At 38.1% G+C, this 22,234-nt stretch overlaps 1 protein-coding gene across 1 annotated transcript in view; it reads left to right on the top strand.

Moving 5' to 3' along the window:
• Fshr (follicle stimulating hormone receptor) overlaps window positions 1–22,234 on the top strand; it is a 165,645-nt gene that overhangs the window by 60,332 nt on the left and 83,079 nt on the right. The window contains exon 2 of the mRNA XM_026385740.2: window positions 3,054–3,125. Coding sequence (XP_026241525.2) covers window positions 3,054–3,125 — 72 coding nt within the window. The remainder of the gene's footprint in view (window positions 1–3,053; window positions 3,126–22,234) is intronic.

Here is a 22,234-nt window from a genome sequence, read left to right as displayed (position 1 = left end):
AAAAGTTAACTTGAAATTGTGAAATAAAAAGTTAATGTAAATTAAACTTAATCTATACAGATGCTTTTAGACTGACAACATGATAAACCCACCATAAACTGAAAATATCAATAATCAAAAATGCATTTAATATACCTAACCTACTAAACATCATAGCTTAGCCTAGCCTACCTTAAATGTACTCAGAACAGTTACAGTAGCCTGAAGTTTGGCAAAACCATCTAATTCAAAGCCTATTTTATAATAAATTGCTGAATATCTGCATCTAAACCCAAATACTGGCAACACAGTACAATCAGTCCTCCACATCCACAAATTTGACCAACTGTGGATCAAAAATATTTTTTGAAAAGTACATCTGTATTGAATATGTACAGATTTTTTGCCATTATTCCCTAAATTATACATTATTCCCTAAACTAAACTATTTACATTGCACTGACACTGTATTAGATTATAAGTAATGTAGAGATGACTTACACATTAGTATGCAGAAGGATAGGCATAGGCGATACACAATCATCACACCAAATTGTATAAGGGACCAGAACATTCATGGATTTTGGCATCCTGTGGGTAGGAACATCCTTGAACCAACACCCCAGGATACCCTGGAAAAATTCACACAGTAGAATAGCAGCTGTGCAACCTCCTGAACACGTGGCTGTCTTGTAGCTCCTCCAGATCCATTACATCTAATTTTAAATCATAGCACTTTTGTTTAAATGATTTTATAGAGATGATACTTTTGGTATAACATGGTAGTTTTGAGGCCCAGGCTCAAAGCTAACCTTTCTTCTATATGTTTGTGTAGTTTGAATCCTTTCTCATTTTTTCCCTTGAGTAACACTTAAAATTATTACTTCAACTATAGCACAAAACTGGTTCCTGTCAGTCCTAAAGTCTGATTTTGCCTTCTCAACAAGTACAGAAATTTCTTTAGAGCAGAGCAGAACAAAGCATCCTCTCTCATGATTCCTCACAGCAGGTGCACATGATAGCCAAAGCAGACAAAGGGGAAGAAAAAACCAGTTTGCCTCTGTAGCAGCTCTATCTGAAACTGGTTTCACGAACACCACCAGATGACAGGAGACTAAAGTAGTGAATTTTATGAAGCTGTCCTAGTCCACAGTGTTTCATTACAGTTCCTGCCTGCAGACTGCCTTGTGGAAGGTAGAGTTAAAATGGGAAATAAACTAAATCCCTGTTAATCAGTTGTGAAGCAAGACAAAGCCAGAAGGAGGAAAGACACAGAAAGAATAGTATTCCCGTTGTAGAGATTCCCAAAGGGTCACTTGTAATTTCATCCTTGAGCCTATAAGTTTTAGACTGTATCATAGCTATCATTTAGCCATTCAGCTAGTGCTGTGTGCCAGGCACTGTGTTACAGCAGTAACAAATCAAAGGAAAATCCCTGCCCTCATGGAGCTTACATTCTAGTTATGAAAAACAGAGAAATAAATACAAGAATATATGAAACAGAATGTAGAACTATCAGAATTGCTATGAAGAAAAATTTAAGCAGGTAAAGGGGCCAGAAGCCATGTGGGATGAAATGTCTTTTTTTTTTTTTTTTTTTGGTACCAGGTATTGAATCCAGAGGCACTTAACCACTGAGCCACATCCCCATCCCCTATTTTCTTTTTTTTACATTTTATTTTGAAACAGGGTCTTTCTAAGTTTCTTAGGGCCTCACTAAATTGTTGAGGCTGGCTTTAAACTCACAATCCTCCTGCCTCAGCCCCAAGCCTCAGGGTTTACAGACATGCACCACCAAGCCTGGCTAATTGTCATTTTAAATAGGGTGGTAAAGGAAAGCCTCATTGAGAAAATGGCAATAGAACAAACTGCATGGCTGAGGGAAAAAGGCATGAAGATATCTGGGAGGTGAATGTTTTAAACAGAGAGAATTGTGAATGCAGAATCATTAGGAACCTGCTATAACCAAAGAATAGCAAGAGGGTTCTGTGACAAGAGCAGGATAAGAAAAGGGAACTCTGTAATGAAGTATTCTTTCCTGCTTCTTGGAAGGACAGCCTAACCCCTGCATTTTAAGCCTTACTGTTAGGAGATTATACACACATGTGGAGATGAATCTGGGAATATTATTTAAAGCATACATTGCAAACTGTCTTATCAGAGTGAATTATAATGTATACCAAACTTAAAAAAAAAAAAAAACTGAGGTTAGAGGAATAGAGAGCCAGAAGCTCCTGCAAGGTATTGAAGGTCACTATAAATAATTTGGATTTTTTTCCCTGAGTGAGGTAGTAGCTACTGCATGGAATTTTTTGGCAGGGGTGAGACAAGTTTTTTAAGTAGAAGAAAATGGCCAAACTGAAGATGATGACTGATAGTAATAGAAGACTTTTTTAGATGGAAGAAATTTTAAAATATTTTTCTATTAATGGGAAGAATTTAGTAGTGGAGGGAAGATAGATGAATAAAATTATTAAACAATGAAAGAAAAGGAAATTGCTGTAGTGGTTACCTGAACTAGAAAGAAGAGAAGGAAAGAGAGTCTGAATAGCGAGGGCTCTTCTCCGTCAGGACCCTGGACAGTTCTCCATGGTATTGGAGGGCAGCCTATGGAGTGTTGATGACAGCGAGCCACTTGAGAGCATGAGGACGTTTTCTTCTGTTGTTTTCATTTTCCCTTTAGAATAGGATGTAAGGTCAGTAGAGCATGACAATGAAGGAAGAGGTATTGGGAGTTGACATAGACAAACAGAAGCAGCTTTGCATGGGGTTAGGAAATAGCATAGAGCAGAAGTTACAAGCAAGGCTCATGTCCCAGCCCTGCCATTTACCATGTGACCTTGAATAAGATTTTTATCCTCCCTAAACACTTCTCATGAAAAATGGGGAGAATAAGAGTGCCAACATCACTGCTTTGTGGTGAGGATGAAGAGAGAGAGAGAGAATATAAAGGCAATCTCAATCACAATGGCAGGCACTTGGTAAATCTTGGCTGTTCACCGGAATTATATGATAGGCACTTGATTACTTATTAATGCATAAGTTGTGATATTTTATATCCACTCTCTTTTCAGGAGATTTGTCCTCACCAAGCTTCAAGTCATTCCCAAAGGAGCATTTGCAGGATTTGGGGACCTGGAGAAAATGTATGTATCAGGCACCGCTGTGTGCAATGCCTCCTATGGGCTTTAGGGAGCAATCTCAGATCAGATCTACTATGCTACTCTGTGCAGTGGGCCCTCCAGATTGACAGGTTCTGCATCAGTGAATTCAACCAATTGCAAATTAAAATTTTTTTGAAAAAAATATGTCTACTCAACATGTACATAATTTTTTCTGTCATTACTCCCTAAAATATAGTATAATAACTATTTAGATATATATTATTATAAGTAATCTAGAGATAGTTTATATGAGAGTATATTAAAAGATGTGCATACATTATATGCAAATAATACACCAATATAAGAGACTTGAGCATCCCTAGTTTGGTACCTCAGATGGGTCCTAGAACCAATCCTTCATGGGGACTTATGTACTCAGAAGTCAAACTGATGTGCCAAGCAAACCATATGCATCTCCTCCCATTTAATTTCCTTACCATGCTTTCTAAGCAATAATGGGGAAGCTTTCTAGGTATGACCATTGATTGAAATTGACAAAAGTCTATCCAAAAAGTGTTCTTTTTCTTTTTTGTCTCCCTCAACCTCTCTCTCGCTTTTTAAAGGGTTGCTTCCAAAGTCCCTGTGAGTAGAATGTTCATAAACTAAAGCCTAACTCTTCTGCTTATATCCCTTTTCTTTTGGAGATATATTCTATTATTTTTAGATAATTTATAAGTGATAGCAGGGTCAAACATTTGTGCTCTCTAGACTTCTTGTTCCCAAGCCATGCACACAGGCAAGTGGTAATTGTCATAAACATTTAAAAGTATAGGCAACTTTACAGCACTGACAGAGATTTCCTTTGGAAAGAGAAGACTACTTCATTACTCAAACATTTTCTTCTTATTAGACTCAATTAATTTAGGGTTTAACCTAGATAAGGTTTTCTCATAGTGGGTTACAGCAGTAAAGAATAGAGCAAATTCACCCACAATTAAAGTACCTTGTCCTCCTTTTGAAGGCTTCTGGTCCTTTCTCCTGTTCCATAGGAGGAGGGAGATGGTTCTTTACTGTGTCTCAATTCTCAGGATTCAGGATTCAGAACTTAAATGCCACTAAGTGCAGCAACAGATACAGAATTCAGAAAGAAATCATTTTTATTTCAGTAAGAGAAAGCAACCCTCCAGTTCATTTCTTTCTCCATTTTGAAGCTACTCAATTTCCCTCTTAGTTCTTTTACCCCCCCCCCCTTTAAGAATATTACTTGCTGAGGTCTAGGGAATCAAGAAAGGAATCCATTAACAAAGGGAGCACAAAGTGCAGACAGAGCGATGTGTTTCAGCAACTAAGCCACCCGCTTAGAGGAGAGTGGACAGAATCCTGAGTTTGAGTGTTACTTTGAATATAGACTTACTGCGTGGCCTTGATTAAATCACCTTACTTTTCAGGGGCTTGGCTTCCCCATCTGTGTGTTATGAAAGGAGTTTCAAAGGGGGCTTATGTGATCAGGAATTTCTATCTCGGAGTCAGATGGGAGCCCAGCTTAATACCTGCTTACCTTGTGTTAAGGACCCTCAACACTCACAGGGATTTCACCTGAACAGAACTCACCAGGGAAACCACAGAATTGGAGAATTTACGAAGGAAGGCATGTTCCTGGATTAATTAGCCTATTGCCCTGCTAACAGACTGGATGGCTAATGAACACTCATGGGTCCCCAAACATCCCTATAATCTCATAGAGACATATTATAAAGGCAGAAATTTCAGATTTGGCAAATAATCCACCTTAAAAATTTTCAATCCAGCAAGTATGACTGATCCTCACTGGGGGTCAGCATTCATGGGTCCTCTCTGTAGCTGTGTGACTATTGAGCTGAGCTGATGCAGCAATAAGCCAAGAGCCAGAGTGACTGGCTCAGTAACTGAAATTCTTCAGATACAGCTTGTCCATTTCTATTGAATGTCTTTATTAATCAGCCTGTGCTGACACAATGAGAATGCAAAAATAAAATAATCTTATTTTAGCATGTTTTTCATCTTAAGGCATCCTATAGCAGGGGATGAATTGAACTCTCAGGAAATTGCCTGTATCCCTTAGTCACCAGACGTACCTTCACTCCATTGTCTCACCTTCACATTCTTGGTTGCTCATCAGTTCTCATCTCCTTCCTACATTTATCTCCTTCTTTCTACTTTTTAACCAGTTTCCAGAATTAGAAAATATTGACTTTACCTTCAAAATCTCCCTCTTCACGAATCACAGTCTTCATTCATTCTGCCCATGAGACCAAGTTATCCTATACTTTACAAAATATTTTTTAAAGCTCTCTTTATAAATTCTGCCTTCCTACCATGCTACTTTTTCCTCTTTCTTCATTAAGGTCATTCTTCTGAAAGAACAGCTTGCATTCACTGCCTCCCTGATTTTCTTTCAATCACTGCTCAGCCCATGCCCACTTGTTTTTCAACACTATTAAATTAGTCTGTCAAAGATCCCAACAATACTATGGTTGCCAGATCCAATGACTCCTACTGGGAGAATGGGAGGAAAAAAAATGATAAACATAAGAGGCTTTTATCAGTGCTTGGCACACAGCAAGCACTCAATAAATGTTTAACTAGAAGGCCTGCTAGTAGAATCATATTCAGATGGTGGAATGAGAAGGACATCATTACCCTAGGTGCATGTGTGACTGAACATATGGTGTGACTCTACATCGTGTACAACCAGAGAAACGAAAAGTTATGTTACATCTGTGTACAATAAAACAAAATGCACTCTGCTGCCATATATAACTAATTAGAAAAAAGTTAAATATTAAAAAAAAGAAATCCTATTCATCTTTCATGTCTTAGTTTAATTCCAAAAGCCTTCCTCAACTACCCAGGCCACAGACAGAGACCTTTGTCTTCTACATGATAACCGAAATAATTTTCTTTGGAGACACTAGTTGTTTGCCCGACCACCAGGATTTCGTCTCCATTTCCCCCACCCTCAATCTCCTGTCAGAAAGTCCTTTAAGTTTTGTTTGTGGGCCTTTTTCCTTCATTCCAAGTTGGGGTGGGTATCACCAACTCTAAGGATGGTGCCCATGACTCAGGAGAAACCCAGTTTGAGCACCACACTCTCCTAGCTGCAGTGGATCTACCAGGGGCAGGTGTGTGATGTAAGCAAGACTAAGTCTTAAGGCTTTTATGAGATTGGGTAAAGAAAAGGCCACCTCTTTTTTTTCTGAATAGAACCCTGAGAAGATTTGAAGCCAGGACTGCTGTTGTCATCTTCCCACCAGGAGTGGGGCTGAGCAATGGAGCTAACAGGAGGGAAATGAGAGAGAGAGAGAGAGAGAGAGAGAGAGAGAGAGAGAGAGAGAGAGAGAGAGAGAGAATGAATGAGAATGAATATGCATGCAAAAGTGAGCCTAAATCCTGAGGACACTGGAACTTGAATAGAACTCTTTCTGAAGCCATTCCTCCTCTCTGGCCATCAAGTGAAATGAGCCATTAAATTCATTTTTTCCCCTTTAAGCCTGTTGGGAGTTTATTTTCTTTAGCCTCTCACAGCACAAAGAGTCTAAACAGATATAATATTCATATCACTTGTTTTGTGTATACTTCTCAGACATTTTGTTATATATTTTAATTTATAACTATAGAACTGCCTAGAATATATCTGCAGCCAGGGTTCATATGCCTATCAACTCCTTCATTATTGATCACTGTCATTCATATTACTTAGTATATTACTTTTATATTGAGCTATCTTATCTTGTCCCCCTGCTAATTATACTCATTCACTCACTCATTGTTATCCAGGCACTTGTCAGATATTTATTGTGTGTCCCTGATTCAATGTTTTATTAAATGGATTCAATTCAATTCAATGATATGGATTCAACACTGAATAAAAACAAACATGCCCTTATGTTCTCGGAATCTAAAGTCCAATAGTGTGGTTAGAAATTAAATTATCACATAAATTAAAATAAAATTGCTAAAATGGCAGTCACTCTGTAGACATTCGAGGTGATTTGAGGGTGTATGTAGTCGGGGCTTTGCCCTAGCTGGCAAGGCTATGAAGGGTCTTTCTGAGCCAGCGACATTGACACAGTAATCTGAAGAGTAAGATGTGGCCAAGTAAACGAAGGTGGCAAGTGTAAAAAGGGAATTACAGTCAGAAGGAATAGCATATGCCAAGGCTCATGGTGGGCTGCATTACATGGTATGTTCCATAAACTGAAAGCTGGCTATGAGAGCAGGAGGTTCAGCTATGTGGAGCTGCACCCCTACCTGAGTTAAGGATCTCCTTTTTTATGGTAAGAACAGTGGTAAAGCATGGAGAGAGAGAAAGAGAGAGAAAAAGAATGTATATGTGTGTATGTTGGGGTGATGGGCAGGTATGAAGGATGACACAATCAGACATGAACTCAGAAGAGCACTCTAGTTGCTATGTTGATCATGGATGGAACTGAGGGGAAAGCAAGCTCATGGACCAAGGCAGCACAAGTAGAAGACTGCCACTGTTATCAAGTGCTATAGTTGTTTCATCTTTCTAGTCACATGCAAGGCAGGTCCCATCAGTAGTGACATTTTACAGATGAGGAAACAGGGTATAGAGACCAAATTCCCTATCCAAGTAACACAGAGTATAAGCAACAGAAAAATATATTCCAGAATGAAATGTGCTTCATCTGCATGGAATTAGACTAGTTTCTTAGATTGTGAGACCAGACCTCTTTATTTCCTTCTCCCATCACATCTGCACTTGTGTTGTACTTTTTGAGCCCCATCTGCATCAATTATAAAAATATTAATAGTATGGCCTATTTCACAGGGTTATCGAGGAACAGAAATATCTAATCTCAGTGGCACAATAATGGCATTGAAGAGCTTGATTCTCCCCCGTCCACATTTCTCATCTTGATTCCTGTTAGAATGACTGAAAGTACATGCCCCAGCCATTGCAGATAGATAATTCTTCCTTGCTCATTAGCCCAGCCTAACTCATTCCCTCTCCTTCTATCATAAGTTAACAGGAAAAGAAGTCTTTGGGGTAAAACTTGGAACAGAAGCTTTTCCTTTAGAAATGAAATGGCCACGGTCCACATCTTAGCTTCCGTCAGTCAACCTTGTTACCTCACACCTCCCTACCCTTCCTTGCTTTGGGACTTGCTGGGGAAGAAATCATTAAGCTCTCTGCAACGTGAAGTGGCTTTGCAAAGTGCACTGTAAACTGTTTACATTGTCTTTAATTACTTCGGAGCCATATGTCAGCTTGGTATAAAGTGTGAAGATTACACTGACTAGGGTAGGGGAAGTAAGTGACAATGTGGTGATTTATGGTAACCAGAAAAATTATGTATGGAAATGAGTACAATTTAAAAACACATCTACGTGCTATTATAACACTGGAGGGGGAAGAAAAGCCAGTTTATAACAAAATATCATTGAAAATAGGACCGTGATGAATATGTAAATGAGACCAATCAACATCAGCTGAGATATGGTATATGCAGATGAGGCGGCATCGAGCCAAAAAGTGAACTAGCTCCCACACCATAAATATGAACCATATAAAATTCATTTGAAATATTCATGATAACATAAGGACAAAAAATATAATCAAGTGATTTATTTGCATATAAAAATGAGAACACTAGTCTGACACTCCACCCTCCACCCCAGATCACTCAGGAAAGAGAAGTTAGCAGAGAGACTTTCAGAGGAAGAGATTTATTAAGAACTCCTATAAATGCAATTAAAAAGTTGAGGATCCTCCAAATTCTCAGTTCTTTGGGCCCACTCATTACAAATAAAAAGAAAAGAAGAAGAGAGGGAAGAAATTAGCTTTGCCTTTTCCAGCTTCCTGGTTAGAGGTCCTGAGCCCCTTTTACACAGAACTTCTGGGATTCTGAGAGGTGAGAGGCAAAGGAACCTTGAGTCCCACTTACTGTAAAGCAAGAAGCACTAGCTGAAAGCCAGTCTACACACTGGTTAGACCAAACAGGAAGAGGGATCTGAGTCTCTGTGCAGAACAAGGATAAGGAGGTTCAGTGGTTTTCATTTCAGGTTGTACTTTAGTATCCCCCGGGGAGTTTTAAAATAATTCTCATGACTGAATATCATTCCAAGAGACTGTTTAAATTTCCTTTCTTGGAGGGAGGGGTGGCAGTACAAGCAGAAATCACTTTTTAAAGCTTTCTTGATGATCCCAGTGTCCAAAACTACTAAGGTACATGGTATTTAAGTCTGAATCCAATTAACTAGATAGTAGTTAAGTCTGAACATGCACAGTGTAGGTAAGGTAGAGCAGAATAAATAAAGAAGTTGTTGGCAGGAAATTGGCTAAAGAAGAAGCTAGGGTTGAAGTCATAGCACATTGTAGGTCACAGATATGTAGGTATCATAGTGTGATGAAACTTAAACAGGATGCTCTTGAGCAACCAACGGAAAGTATCTAGTTTGCATTTTTGCTAAAGATTGCTCACACATACAGAATTTTATTTGCTGACATTTAAAAAGGATTTTTGTAACTGTATTTGTGGGGATATTAGTTTACATATTTCTTTTCATATAATTTCTTTGTTTGGTTTTATGATACTTGTGTTTAAAAATGAGTTAGGCAAAACCTCCTCACTAGCTACATCCTGAAAGAATTTGTTTTATAGAATTTAAGAGGGAAAGAATAATTTTTGCCCACAAAAATCAACTTGATATCTATTGGGGGTGGTGATATACAAAATTTAACTCTAAATGGATCAAAGACTCAAATATAAAAAGCTGAAACTTTAAAACTTGAAAAAAAGCAAAAGAAAATTATTTTTTATAATCTTGAGATAGGCAAAGATTTCTTAAATAGGGCAGGAAAACATAAAATAAAGGTGTTATTTTGAACTTTATCAAAATAAAAACTTGTGCTCTTCAAGATACAATCAAAAAAATGAAAAACCAAATCACAGACTGAAAGAAAATATTTGCAATCCACAAATATGAAAAAGGACTTGTATCAAGAATATATGAAGAATTCTTAGAGTTAAAACTAAGTAAGCAATCCAATTAGAAATGGGAGAAAGATCTCGATACTCCCCAGAAGAAACTCTGCAAATGAACAGAAAGCATGTGGGGAAAGAGCTCATTATCCATCATTAGTGAAATGTAATTTAGAAGAATAATGAAATAACATTATATAGTCACTGGAATAGCATAAATTCAAAACTGAAAATGCAAGGTATTGTGAGATTATGGAGCAACAGGAATTCTCCTACATTTCTGGTGAGAATATAAAATAATAAAACCCCTTTGGAAAACAATTCTTTTGATTTCTTATATTTTACTCAAAAGTAATAAATACATACTCCACAAAAAGTTTTGTTTAAGAATATCCACGAGAGATTCATTGATAGTACCACCAAACTGAAAACAATCCAAATACCCATTAGCAGGTCAAAGGGTAAATAAATTGTTACATTCATACAAAAGAATGCCAATCAGTAAAAAAAAAAAAAAAAACTGAAAAAAATGCTAATTCTCACACAGCAATGTGGATAAATCTCTCAAAAGAGTACTGAACAAAGAAACCAGACACAAATAATATATATGATTCTATTTAATAATAAACATATTTTTAAAAATCTAATCAATGATGACAAAAAGTAGCCCAGGATGATGATTTGGATTATTAAGGAAAGAAAACAGAAAACTTTTTATCATGGTGGAGATATTTGATATCTCAATTGTGGTGGTAATTTCAGAATGCATCCTTTTGTACAAATTCATTGAATAGTTAAATGACTACATTTTATTTGTTAAATTATACTTTAACAAACTTGATTTTTTGTACCAATAATTATTAGGCACTTATTATGAGCCAGGTGCTTTCAGTTAATGTATGCTTTCCAGACAAGGATACTGACACTCAGTGAGGGCAAGCCATCAACACACAGAAATGGGTCCTGATGTGGGGAAGCCCAAGGTAGTCTGGTTCTTCCTATTACACAGGGTTCCTTTTGATGGACATCTACAATTTTGCAGAATTATTCTACTAGATAAAAGAGGGACCAAGGGGAAGATGAAGGCTGTGAAAACTTCCTTCAGTGTCTTTTATAATTAGAAGAGAGGAATTCTATGCTCAAGCACTTGGAACCTCCAGAAATGAGAACCTGGAGTCATTTTCTATTGCTCCAGTCACAGAGAGAAGGAATCCTTTTCTTGGAATCTTTTTGCTTTGAAGTACCATTGTGCCAACTCATTTCTGGGCAAAGCTCCTGCTAAGAGTAGTCTTGGTCCAAAGGTTTGCAAACTGAGCTGCCCGTTGAGCTGCAAAATAACTTAGTCAGCAGTTGGGAAACGTAAGAGTTGGGCCAATTAAGTTGTCATTATTGACCCAGGTCAGGCAAGAGTTAGTGTCTAGAAAGCGAAAGTCCTTATCTCATTTCCTATTCTCCATAAATATTCCGAAAAAAAGTATTTTTGTTGTATTTATTGCCTTAACCAAGAACACAAACTCTTTTCTTGTCAATTTTTGTGTTAATGTGGTTTTACTGTTTGCATTAAGTCGCGTTATTTTCAACCATTTCTCCGTGGGTCCTTAAAATAAACTCTGTGATATCTAAGAGCTGCCCAGCTAAGAAAGGGAATAATTTATTAGGTTTGTAATTATATGCTTGGCTTTTTTCTTGTTTTTCTTTTGTTTCTGCTGTGATCTCTTTTTATTTATTGGGGTGAGAGTCTGATAAAGGAAACAGAGTTCCTGAAATGCATAATTTTATAGATACCTCCAATCCTCTATTCATTAAAACTCTCCCCACCTGAATACCTTATGCTTTTTATCCATGAAGGTATAATAGGGTGTCCTTGACCAGAAAGCATTACAAGGAAAAGAAGATAGGAGGGATACAGGTAAGAGCCACACTGTGAAGGGGCAAGCTTATAGTCATAAAGCTGGGAGTTAGAGATGGTCCTTTCATCACTAAGATCTTCCGCCATCTTGGCCACATCTCATTCTCCATGGCTATATTAGTTCCGGTGATTTCTGCTTGGTGTCTTTCATGGAGCAGCTAAGGCTTCCAGGTGGCAAGACTGATAGAGGTGTGATAAGACTCGCCATCATACACAATCTTCTTCCAGGTGAGGCCACCCTCTGTATCTTTGCCCTTCTGACCCTTTTTGACAAGCCAAACCATGGGAGAGACCTTCCAGCATGCTGCACGTGTCAGCACTCACAGATGTACTGGAAAATGAACTGGCCTTTCTCCCTCCCTGCCAGTAACTCAATGTGTGTGTCTACCCAGAGAAGATATAATTAAGTCAGCATAATACTCAAGTTTAAAATATCCTCCTGGCTCTACTCAGAGGACTCTTGCTAGGTTTTTTTTTTTTTTTTTAAGAATGGTAGTAAAATAAAAAATGCAATCTAAAGGCAAGCTCTAATCAATACACAAACTATTTATTTTTATTTCCTCATTTAGTCCATGCCCATCACAACCACATCCATCTGTGCTATTTAAGACTTCATAAGATGCTTAAAATGGTAAAAGACTCAAATAGAATATGGACCCACTCACCTGCTCACCCCCCGTCAACAAATAAACAACCTGAATCTTACATTTCTTGAGGTTCCCCTTTGGTACTCAGATCAGATCCACACTGGCCAGTCTCCACAGAAATCAAATGTGTTTTTAGAGTTCAGATGATTCCAGAAGTTAAACAGGCAGGGAGGAAAAGTGTAAGAGTGAGAAATAAGTGCCAGAAGAGCCTAAATGAATAAAGTACAACTTAACCATCCCAGTGGGTATGAGATTCTGGGCACAGAGATAGCCACTGTCGATGCCAAATGTTTTATAAACATGTAATTTTCACTTGGATGTGAGGATGCTTTACAAAGTTAAAAGACCACACAAATGTAAGGTATGAATAATAAAGAGAGCATGTTTGTTCTGATTCCCATTCATAGTGTCTCAGCCCAACCACACACTCGTTACTATTTTTACCTTTTGCTCTTCTTTGTATTCCTCCAAAGCACCTAGCACAGGACTGGGCACAGTGGAGTGATAATGGCAGAGAGAGTCACTGAATTTGTCAGTGCTATCTGTTGGTTTCTTTCCCAACCTCTGGGCTTTTTTTATTTCTATAAGAAAACTACCTCCATTATTATTATTTATTATTATTATTATTATTATTATTATATTGTTATATCAGTGTTATTGAAGTATGATTAACACATAAAAATTAAATATATTTTAGTAAGAAATTTATATTTAAGATATGCAATGTTACATTTTGATATATTAGTATACATTGTGAAATGATGACCACCATCAACCTAAGTAACGCATATATCACCTCATTTTTATTAAAACAGGTTCTCAATTGTTTATATCTTGTTCTTGATTCTTCTCAGTAAGGATAAAAGCATCCAAAGCACTTAATGACACCAAAATCTAAGGAGCTCATGAACTGGCTCCTCTAAGACAATTTGTCTTTTTTAAAAAACATGAAGTTGTTAATGCCCAATCTGAAGAATTGAATTGCTAATAGTGGGATTTTAGTCAAAGTGTAACATGTGCTTAAGGAGTTTTGCTGCAATACATAAAAAGCTAAATCTTGACTGCCTTGTTCAGGCTTGCAATGCCCATGTGTACATGAACTTAAATTTGGGAAAGAATGATCTTCCTGCAATCACATTGACATTAGTACTTTCGAGAATGGCTTCCTCATTGTCTGGTACCAATCATCACATAGTTATTTAAAATTTTAAGTGGGGTCATATACTACCTTCCCTTAAATTATCTTCCCAGCTTCTCCTCACATAAATACATGACTTCTTAGTCCAATCAAGTAGACAATTAAGATGTGACTTTTTATTTAGTAAAGCAAGCATTTGCTTTGAGGAAAAAGAATGGTGGTTTACTGCAGTACCAAGTCCCATAATAATAAGAATGTCCTGCATAGAGAGTAAGCTCCATGCTAACTTTAAGGAAGTGAAGCCAAACAGAGATTACTGGTTAAACCTTTCCAAAGGGAGATTTATAGACTTCAGTCAAATACTCAAGACAAGTGCAGACTGATGGATGACACCAGCTAATCCATCAAGTGATTTATCAGAGTTTACAGAGTAAATGATTGTGACTTCCATCACTCCCTGTACATCTGTGAGGATAAGGCTTGCAGAACTAATGAGCTTCCTTAAGCTGGGTACATCTCCTTCTGACTCGTATATGCACGGCTACATTTGCTCTGTTCTACTGGTGAGCAACTGTGGAGAAACCATGCAGACGAAGAGAAGCATATTAATCAATAATCCAAAAAATTCCTCTTGCACCACAAAATGGGTGTTAATTACATGAGAGAATGATTTGATGATGCTTATGTGCCAGTCAGAGCTACATGAGCAATAAAGATGAAGATACACAGTCCTAGCTCTCAAGGACTTCCTGTATTGCTTGACGACAACAACAACAATCACAACTGTCATTTGTCAAGGGATTACTGTGCCAGAAACTGAGATAAGCACTTTATAATTTAATTATCGTAACAGTCTAAGTAGCATCTCAATTTCACAGTGAGGAAGTTGATATATCATACATTTCATAAGTGGTAGAGCCAGGACTTGAACCCAGCCATTATTACTTCGAAACTCATGCAGCAACCTACTGATCTGTGATATCTGAATGTAAGAAGTATAATTCAGATAATACATGATGTAGAAGGGTAATGACTTTGATCTCTAATTGAACAAAGTAGAACATTGTTTTGGTTTAGATATGAAGTGTCCCCCAAATGCTCATGTCTGAGACAATGCAAAAAAGTTTAGAGGTGAAATGATTGGGTTATGAGTCTTAACCTGATCAGTGTGTTAATTCCCTGATAGGGATTATCTGGTAGTGACCATAGGTAGGTAGGGTGTGGATGGAGGAGTTGAGTCACTGGAGATATGCCTTTTGGGTTTATATTTTGTCCATGATGAGGGGAGATCTGTCTCTCTCTGCTTCCTGGTGGCTATGTACCACTTTACTCCACCACACTCTTATGCCACGATGCTCTGCCTCAGCAATAGAGTCAGTTGTTTGTGGACTGAGACCTCTGAAACCATAAGCCCCTACTAAACTTGTCCTCTTCTAAAATTGTTCTTGTTAGATCTTTTGGTCATAGTGGTTAAAAAAAAAAAGAAAGCTGAGAAAACAGACATATATAGATGCAAATTCATGGAGTTTTTTTCCATATGATTTATATTAGTAACTTGAATACCTTTGTGTTGATATCCTATAATATGCTTTCAAAATGCCTCTTATAACTATTAGCTTATTAATATTCCACATCAACTCTTCAATGAAAACTAGGCAAGTATTTGTGACCACCTCACAAGGGAGAAAATGAAGCTCAGTGATGTTTGGAAACTAGTCTGAGATTAACAGCAAGGAAATCATGGAGAAAGTTTTCTTCTGACACCATATTCTGTGCATTTTCTCCATACAATTCTTTACTTGCCAGGTTGCCTCTCATCTATCAAAAAAGAAATTAGATGCTGAGAGTCTTATGGTCATGTCAGTACAGGTTAGTAAGAAAGTGTCTGAGTCAAAAGAAAAGAGTAGCCCTTAGACTTCTATCAAGTAGGTAACCTTACATGCAGGTGCTTTGGGTTAGCCTTTCCCACTTTTATACTTCTAATAGAGTCTTGAGCACTTGGCAGTGAGAAAAGAGGGATGTTTTTGAAGTGGAAGAGCATCTGATCCAAGCAGTGAAAAATTCAAGTGCAAAACTGGTCTTTTCCATGCCAAAGGGGAAATGCTCTAATACGATATATCCACGATTAAAAATTGGCCCAAGCTGTCTCAGCAAAACATATCCTTTTAAAGAAAACATTCTAACTCTACTAGATGTGTTGGCTTTCTTTCTTCTTGGTTTTTGCCTACTTGTGTCTAACTCCTCTTCAAATTATCATTCTAGTTACCAGTAGATTAAACCAGAAGTTCTTAACCAAGATAAAGGATTTTCTCTCTGTATAAAAAGATTATTTGGGGGAGGGTTGAATTTAGTGAGCCTTTCATGAGTGTCTGCTCAGTGTCTTCTACATTAAGGCACCTCAAATTTTAATGTTCAGACAAATCACCTAGGGATCTAATTCTAAGGCGAGCCTGATTGAGTAGATCTGAGTAGTACTTAAGATTCTGCAGCTCCCAGGCTATACCAATGCTGCAGGTCTATAGCCCATACTGAGTTACAAGATCCACAAAATACGGGTCCTGTTTAGAAACTGTACAGCACACAAGACGAATGACTCATGACCTCTGTTCCAGTGTCATTGTTGGTAATGCACACATGAAACAATTGGGGAAAAAAAACACAGAACGTACACATCAATGCATGCTTTGTTGCTATTCGCCAAATGAATGATAGATTGTGGAAAGTTTTCTTATTCTCTTTGTCATTGTCAGATCCCATGTAAAAGTTAAAATGGTCCTCAGTTTTGAGTATAATTTGTCACTTATGAAAGTACTGTTGCAGTTTCTGAAAGCCTCTCTGTTGGTGCTCTGGAAACACAGCTGGACTCTGAAAAATGCAATCTATATACAACAGTTTCAGGAGCAGGCCCATAGTATGGTTCATCTAGGCAAACTGAGCCTGAGCACTTCTTCTTGTGGCAGAAAACCTGAATCTTAGGCAAGAGCAAAGACTAAATAAAGGCATTTATGTCCTGGAAGTCTTAGGTAGGCAAATTAGAAGGATTCTTCCAGGTCAAACAGCTAGAATTGTGTATGAGTAAAGTGGGTTGGGAGAGGCAAGATGGAGAAAGGCAGTGGGAATGCTGAAATGAAATGAAGAGAACTTCTCCACTCCTTCCCCTCTCATTCAAGACCCAGTCACATTCCTGTACACCCAATGGAGCCCACAGAAAACCTAGAGCAGAATGAATCTATGCTGGTGTGCATGAGTACCAAAGGAGGAATGCCGCAGAGCTAATCACTGGACTGAGATTGCCATTTAATGCCCTTCCTCCACAAGCCATTCATCAAGTTTATAGCAGCAACAAGAGTTCATTACCATGTTCCTGTTTTGCACAATCTTGAACAAGGTTATGCCTCCAATTTTAAGTGAGGTGTATAAAGGGAATGAGGGGAGGTGGGAGGGTGAGAGGGTTCCTAGAGGGAACAGTAATAAACAGAATAGGTGCTCATTGCCAACTGAAAATGTGACTCTCCTCCACCTGTTTATGACTTTGTATAAACAGAAAGAACGGCACATCACTTAAATTCTCAGATTCATTCTTATTAGTACCTCCTAAGCTGCTTTTGTGAATCTATCTATCCACTCATTTCTCAGTCTTTCACATTAGGAGTTACAAGAAAAGATAGAATTTGGTTCTAAATCAAGGAATTTGTAATATAGCTACAGAAGTCAGAATTCATGTGAAAAGATCCAAACAGGAACACAAGCAACCTCTAAATGTTACTGTCCAGGCATTGGGTGCTGAAGGACTTCACAGAGATGCAAAAGCAAGATTAGAAAAGCAAGAGATGTTATGTAGACCACAGAATTTCCCTAATCAGAAGGAAGAGAGGAAAGCATTCTGTGTGGCAGATCGTATTAAAACACATTCAGAATTATAATGGGGGTTTGAGGCCTCCCTAAAAAGGTTATAGACTTTCACAGTCCATGTCATTTGATCACATTATTCACAATAGGCTCCCCCTGAGCTCTGAAAGTTCAAACAGAAAAGAAGAAGCTCCATACACTGGGTTAGCTACTCTAAATCCACCAGAATATTGACTCTTCTTATGCTTCACCACTAATTATGTAAGCAAGATGTGAGGATTTTGTCCATCCATGTCCTGATAGTGTAGAGATCTTTGTGGAATACACAAATCAAAAAGTGCTAAGTACTGAAAAGAACAAATAATTTTTTTAAAAAAAGTGCTAAGTGCCTGATTTAGGGGAGCATGTGTTCAGAAAGTCATCTGTCTATGGAACATATATCTCATAGGCTGGGTTTATAAGGACCAAAGAAAATGGAAGATATTTATGTATTCATTTATCTCAGCCTAATTACTTCAGAGCCTTCATTGTCTAATTTCTCTGATTTTGTGGATTACATTCACTGAGTAAGTAATAAGCATGCACACCACTACCTCTCCCCCAACCCTGCCCACCCACCAGAAGCACACCATGTTCAGTGCAACTAGGGCTTTTAGTTCTAAGTGGAAGCTCTCCTTTATGAAGATAAAGTAGTGTTCCTCAATTCCCACTAAACTTGGGCAAGAATGCAATCAGAAATGGAAATATTCTATTTCTATCCAAAGAACAATAACAACATTTTCCTGCTCCCCTTTGGAGGCAATTAAGTGAATACTCACTACCTTCAAGCCTGGTTTGCTAAGTTGTAGGAATCTGGAAAGGGCTTGGCATAATTTTCACAATGCTCTAGGGTCTATTATGTCCTGTATTTTTTCATAAACTGTTGTCAGTGTCAGACATTAAAAAAAAAAAAAGGCTGTCTGGTCAGTGAATTCATGGGTGGCATAACACTACAGCTGGTCTCTGCCTCTTGGCAGTCCTCTATTTGAACAATGCAAATGGCAGCATTGGACTGAACTAAATATGCCACATCCTTGGCCCTTCCTCATTAACTCTGTCTCTTCAGCTCTAACTGCTCCTGCCCCGGAGCATAGAAATGATCAACCTTAGATATACACTTGGCTCTTGCAAGAGTCATATGCCACATCTGAAGCCATGAAAAAAAAAAAAAGGAAATATCTGCTCCTGTGTTCACTAATATATGCTTAAAAGCAAAACTACAAAGCCAGGGAGTGTAGCCCAGTGGTAAAGCACTTGCCTAGCATGTGCAAGGTCCTGGGTTCAATCCCCAGTCCTAGAATTAAAAAAAAAAAAAAGCAAAACTACAAAAGACTTCAGAAGATTCAATAAAGTTTCTTCAGTCACCATATTTGGAGGGAAAAAAATGATAAGGGTAATGAATTTTTGGATCATTATAAAGGACAATGGTAAATTTTGACTTCTGCCTTTGTTAAATTCATCTGTCCCCACATGAGACTTATCGCCATTCTGATGATCTAGTGTCAACTTGTTGCACTTCTCTACTCTTCATCTATCATCCCTTCTTCTGCATCCAGAATCTCTACCATCCCCCTTAACATTTAGTCTAGTCTTGTTCTCCCTCCAAATAGTTCTTAAAGGGATGGCTGACCATTTTTGAGTCTCACGGTAAATGTTCCAGAATTAGGCTACTTAGACAATAATTGGGTAAATGTAAATGGTAAAATGTCACAATTTCCAACTGTGGATGGTATAGTATAAAATTTAGTATGGAAGAACATGCACTTGACTTGCTTGTGCCCCTTCAAACGTTTCCCAAATGAATGGGAGGGTGGTATTTTAAGCTACTATCATTGCACCATTTCTTTCCTGTGCTTTCTTCTCCTTCACTTTCTAAAAAGTAACTGTCCCATGCTGAGATGAGAAGGAAGCACCTTCTGCAGCTGAGAGCACCTATTTTCTTCCTTTCACATGAGGATATCAAAGGGATAATCTCAAGGAAACAATGCACTGCCTAGACCTCCTCAGATTCCATTTCAATTCTAGAATATTCCATTGCAATGTTTCCCAGTGACCCTTATATTGGGTCATCTTCAGAATAATCTAGACATGTTAAAATAAAATCCTTCCTGGCCATCAATCAAACAACATGAGGACAGAAATGATTCTTCATGCAGTTTGGAAATCTTGTAGCAGATATGCACATATCTGGAAAGAAGACAAGGTCTCAGTTCTGCCCATCCTAATTACAATTTCCATTTTCTAGTATAATTCATGATTTCCGCATGGCAGGAGGAGCTCCCTGACATGTCATTCTCAGAAGCTGGACTAAGCAAAAAGGCATGCTGTCTCTTTTCAGAAATAGCAAAGGCGTGCTCATTGTAGCATGTAAACATTTTATACTGAGTGAATTCCATTTCTATCCATACTCATCACAAATGAGCACCACCAAAATGCTCAAATACATATTCACGGTGTGCCTCCCAAATGCACTGTATGAAAAAAAATCAGAGCTAAGCACAAGATCCATTTCATTTAATTAGAGCTTCAGAGAAGCCTGAAGGAAAAAGGTCTGTATCTCCTTAAGTGTTCTCTTTCTGCATGAGTATAGCTGTCTTGCATCATCAGGTGGTTTGAATTGAAAATGATTCTAAATGCAAAGCCTTTAAACCCTGAATGTTTGACTCAGGTAGTATTACCACAGAAAAACAATGAAAGAAATCAGCATTCTTGTTCCTTTCCTAAACTTTGTACCAGTGTCCACTTTTCCCTTTACTGTGAATGGGCTGAGAGATGGCCCCCTCTGTATCAATGCAAGGCAACTTAAGGCCACGTTAGAAGTCCTGCATTTGCTCTCACACATCCTGAGTGTGCTCACCCTTTAATTCTCCCATTTTATTCTCAAGCCCCATTTATCATCTTTACCCAGCCCAACCATCTAACATTGTTTGCTACTATTCCTCTCCAAGGACCCCCACGCCCCCACAGCCAGCCTGGTGAGACTCCTCGGGGCCTCATACCCATGCTTCTCAATTCATGCCATTCCCTTACCACAATATGCCACACTCTCCATGTATTCATAACCATTTTGCATTTATTCCTTCCCTCCACACATATTTACTGAGTACCTATTAAGTGCTAGATGCTACAGAGAACACTGATCAAAACAGACACAGATCTCTGCCTTCGTGGGGTTTAGATCTTTGGAGTGGCAGACAGATAATAAACCTTTGGAAGGAAAAAAAGAAGAAGAGCTGATTTAGAGAGTAAGATGATAAGTTCTGGGGTTGGGGAGAGAAAACTTAGTGCAGGGTAAAAGGAGATAGCAAGTTCTTCTTCTAAGTTGTATTGCCTTGGTCTGAAGTATGTAGTCCACAAGAGCTTAATTCCATGATGGTAATAGTATCTCCATGGCTGCAGTAAATTCACTAGGTCTTTTCCTAAAATAAAGTTCCCTAAATGCAACTGAATGGGGAAAATGAAGCAGGCATCAACTTTGTTTTTCAATTGTTCCTCCAAACTCCAGTGTGTACTGCCCCACAGCACATGGTGTCCTTTCTGACTATGTCCTTTCTGACAACCTATGGACTTCTCCAGCTGTGGAGCCAGAGAAGTTGCCCCTGACAGAAATGCTTGTGGTTTTGTTTCTCACATTTGAGATGGAACTTTTTTATGATTATGAAAATGATTGTATACTTACTATAGAAAAAAAATCAAGCAATGCTGAAAGTTATTTAAAAAAAACTCCACAATTAGATATCCATGGTTCATATTTTGATAAACTTTCCACAGTTTTTTTCTTTGCTTACACATCATTTAAGAAAAAATTAAATGGGATTATAATATATATACTCATTTATAACATATTTTTTTTCACTTAACTATATGCTGCCAAAAAAAGAAAAAAAGAAACTCTAGAGGAAATAGATGGCCAATAAAGTGTTAAAAGAGATTTATGAATGAGAATCCCCAGTTCAAGAAAACTGGAGTGCACCCATGACTGTGATAGTGGAAGGGGTCAGATACCAGCTGGGGGGCAAGTAGGAGGCCATAAAGAACATGTCACCTCTGAACACAAAGTTTTGCAGAATGCCCCCCCCCCAAAAGAAGACACTTTTCTGAGGAAAGTAAATATTTGCTAATCATTTTGGAAGGACAACAAAAGTAAAGTAGAGGGACAATTTCCTTTTCACAAAATGGTTATGCCTCCTTCAGGATGGCTGAGTCTCGACATTGTTACAGATAGAATCCTCTCTGAAGGGGGCTTTGGTGTAAGTTATCTTTATAGTCAATGGACTTTGAATGTCATTAGAGGGAAATCAATGTAAAAGATGTCAGATCCCCAGAATACCAGCCTAGCAACATAAGAGTAAAGATGACCTTGGACTCCTTCAAAAAACTGACCAGAAAACAAAGATGTAAAAGGGTCCCTAGAGGGACCTGCAGTCTGGTTTCATCTGGTTTCACAAAGATGAAAAATCTATTGACCAAAGCTGCATGTACAACAGTATTAGTTGTAACCAAAGATCTGCAAAAATTGTCAGTCTGGGTCTATGAATGTATAAAAACTGCATTTGATTTACAGTTAAGACATGTGCAGG

The sequence above is a fragment of the Urocitellus parryii genome, chromosome 12, assembly GCF_045843805.1.
Source record: "Urocitellus parryii isolate mUroPar1 chromosome 12, mUroPar1.hap1, whole genome shotgun sequence".
In the NCBI taxonomy this organism is placed as follows: domain Eukaryota; kingdom Metazoa; phylum Chordata; class Mammalia; order Rodentia; family Sciuridae; genus Urocitellus; species Urocitellus parryii.
This window is presented reverse-complemented; position numbering and strand designations above follow the sequence as displayed.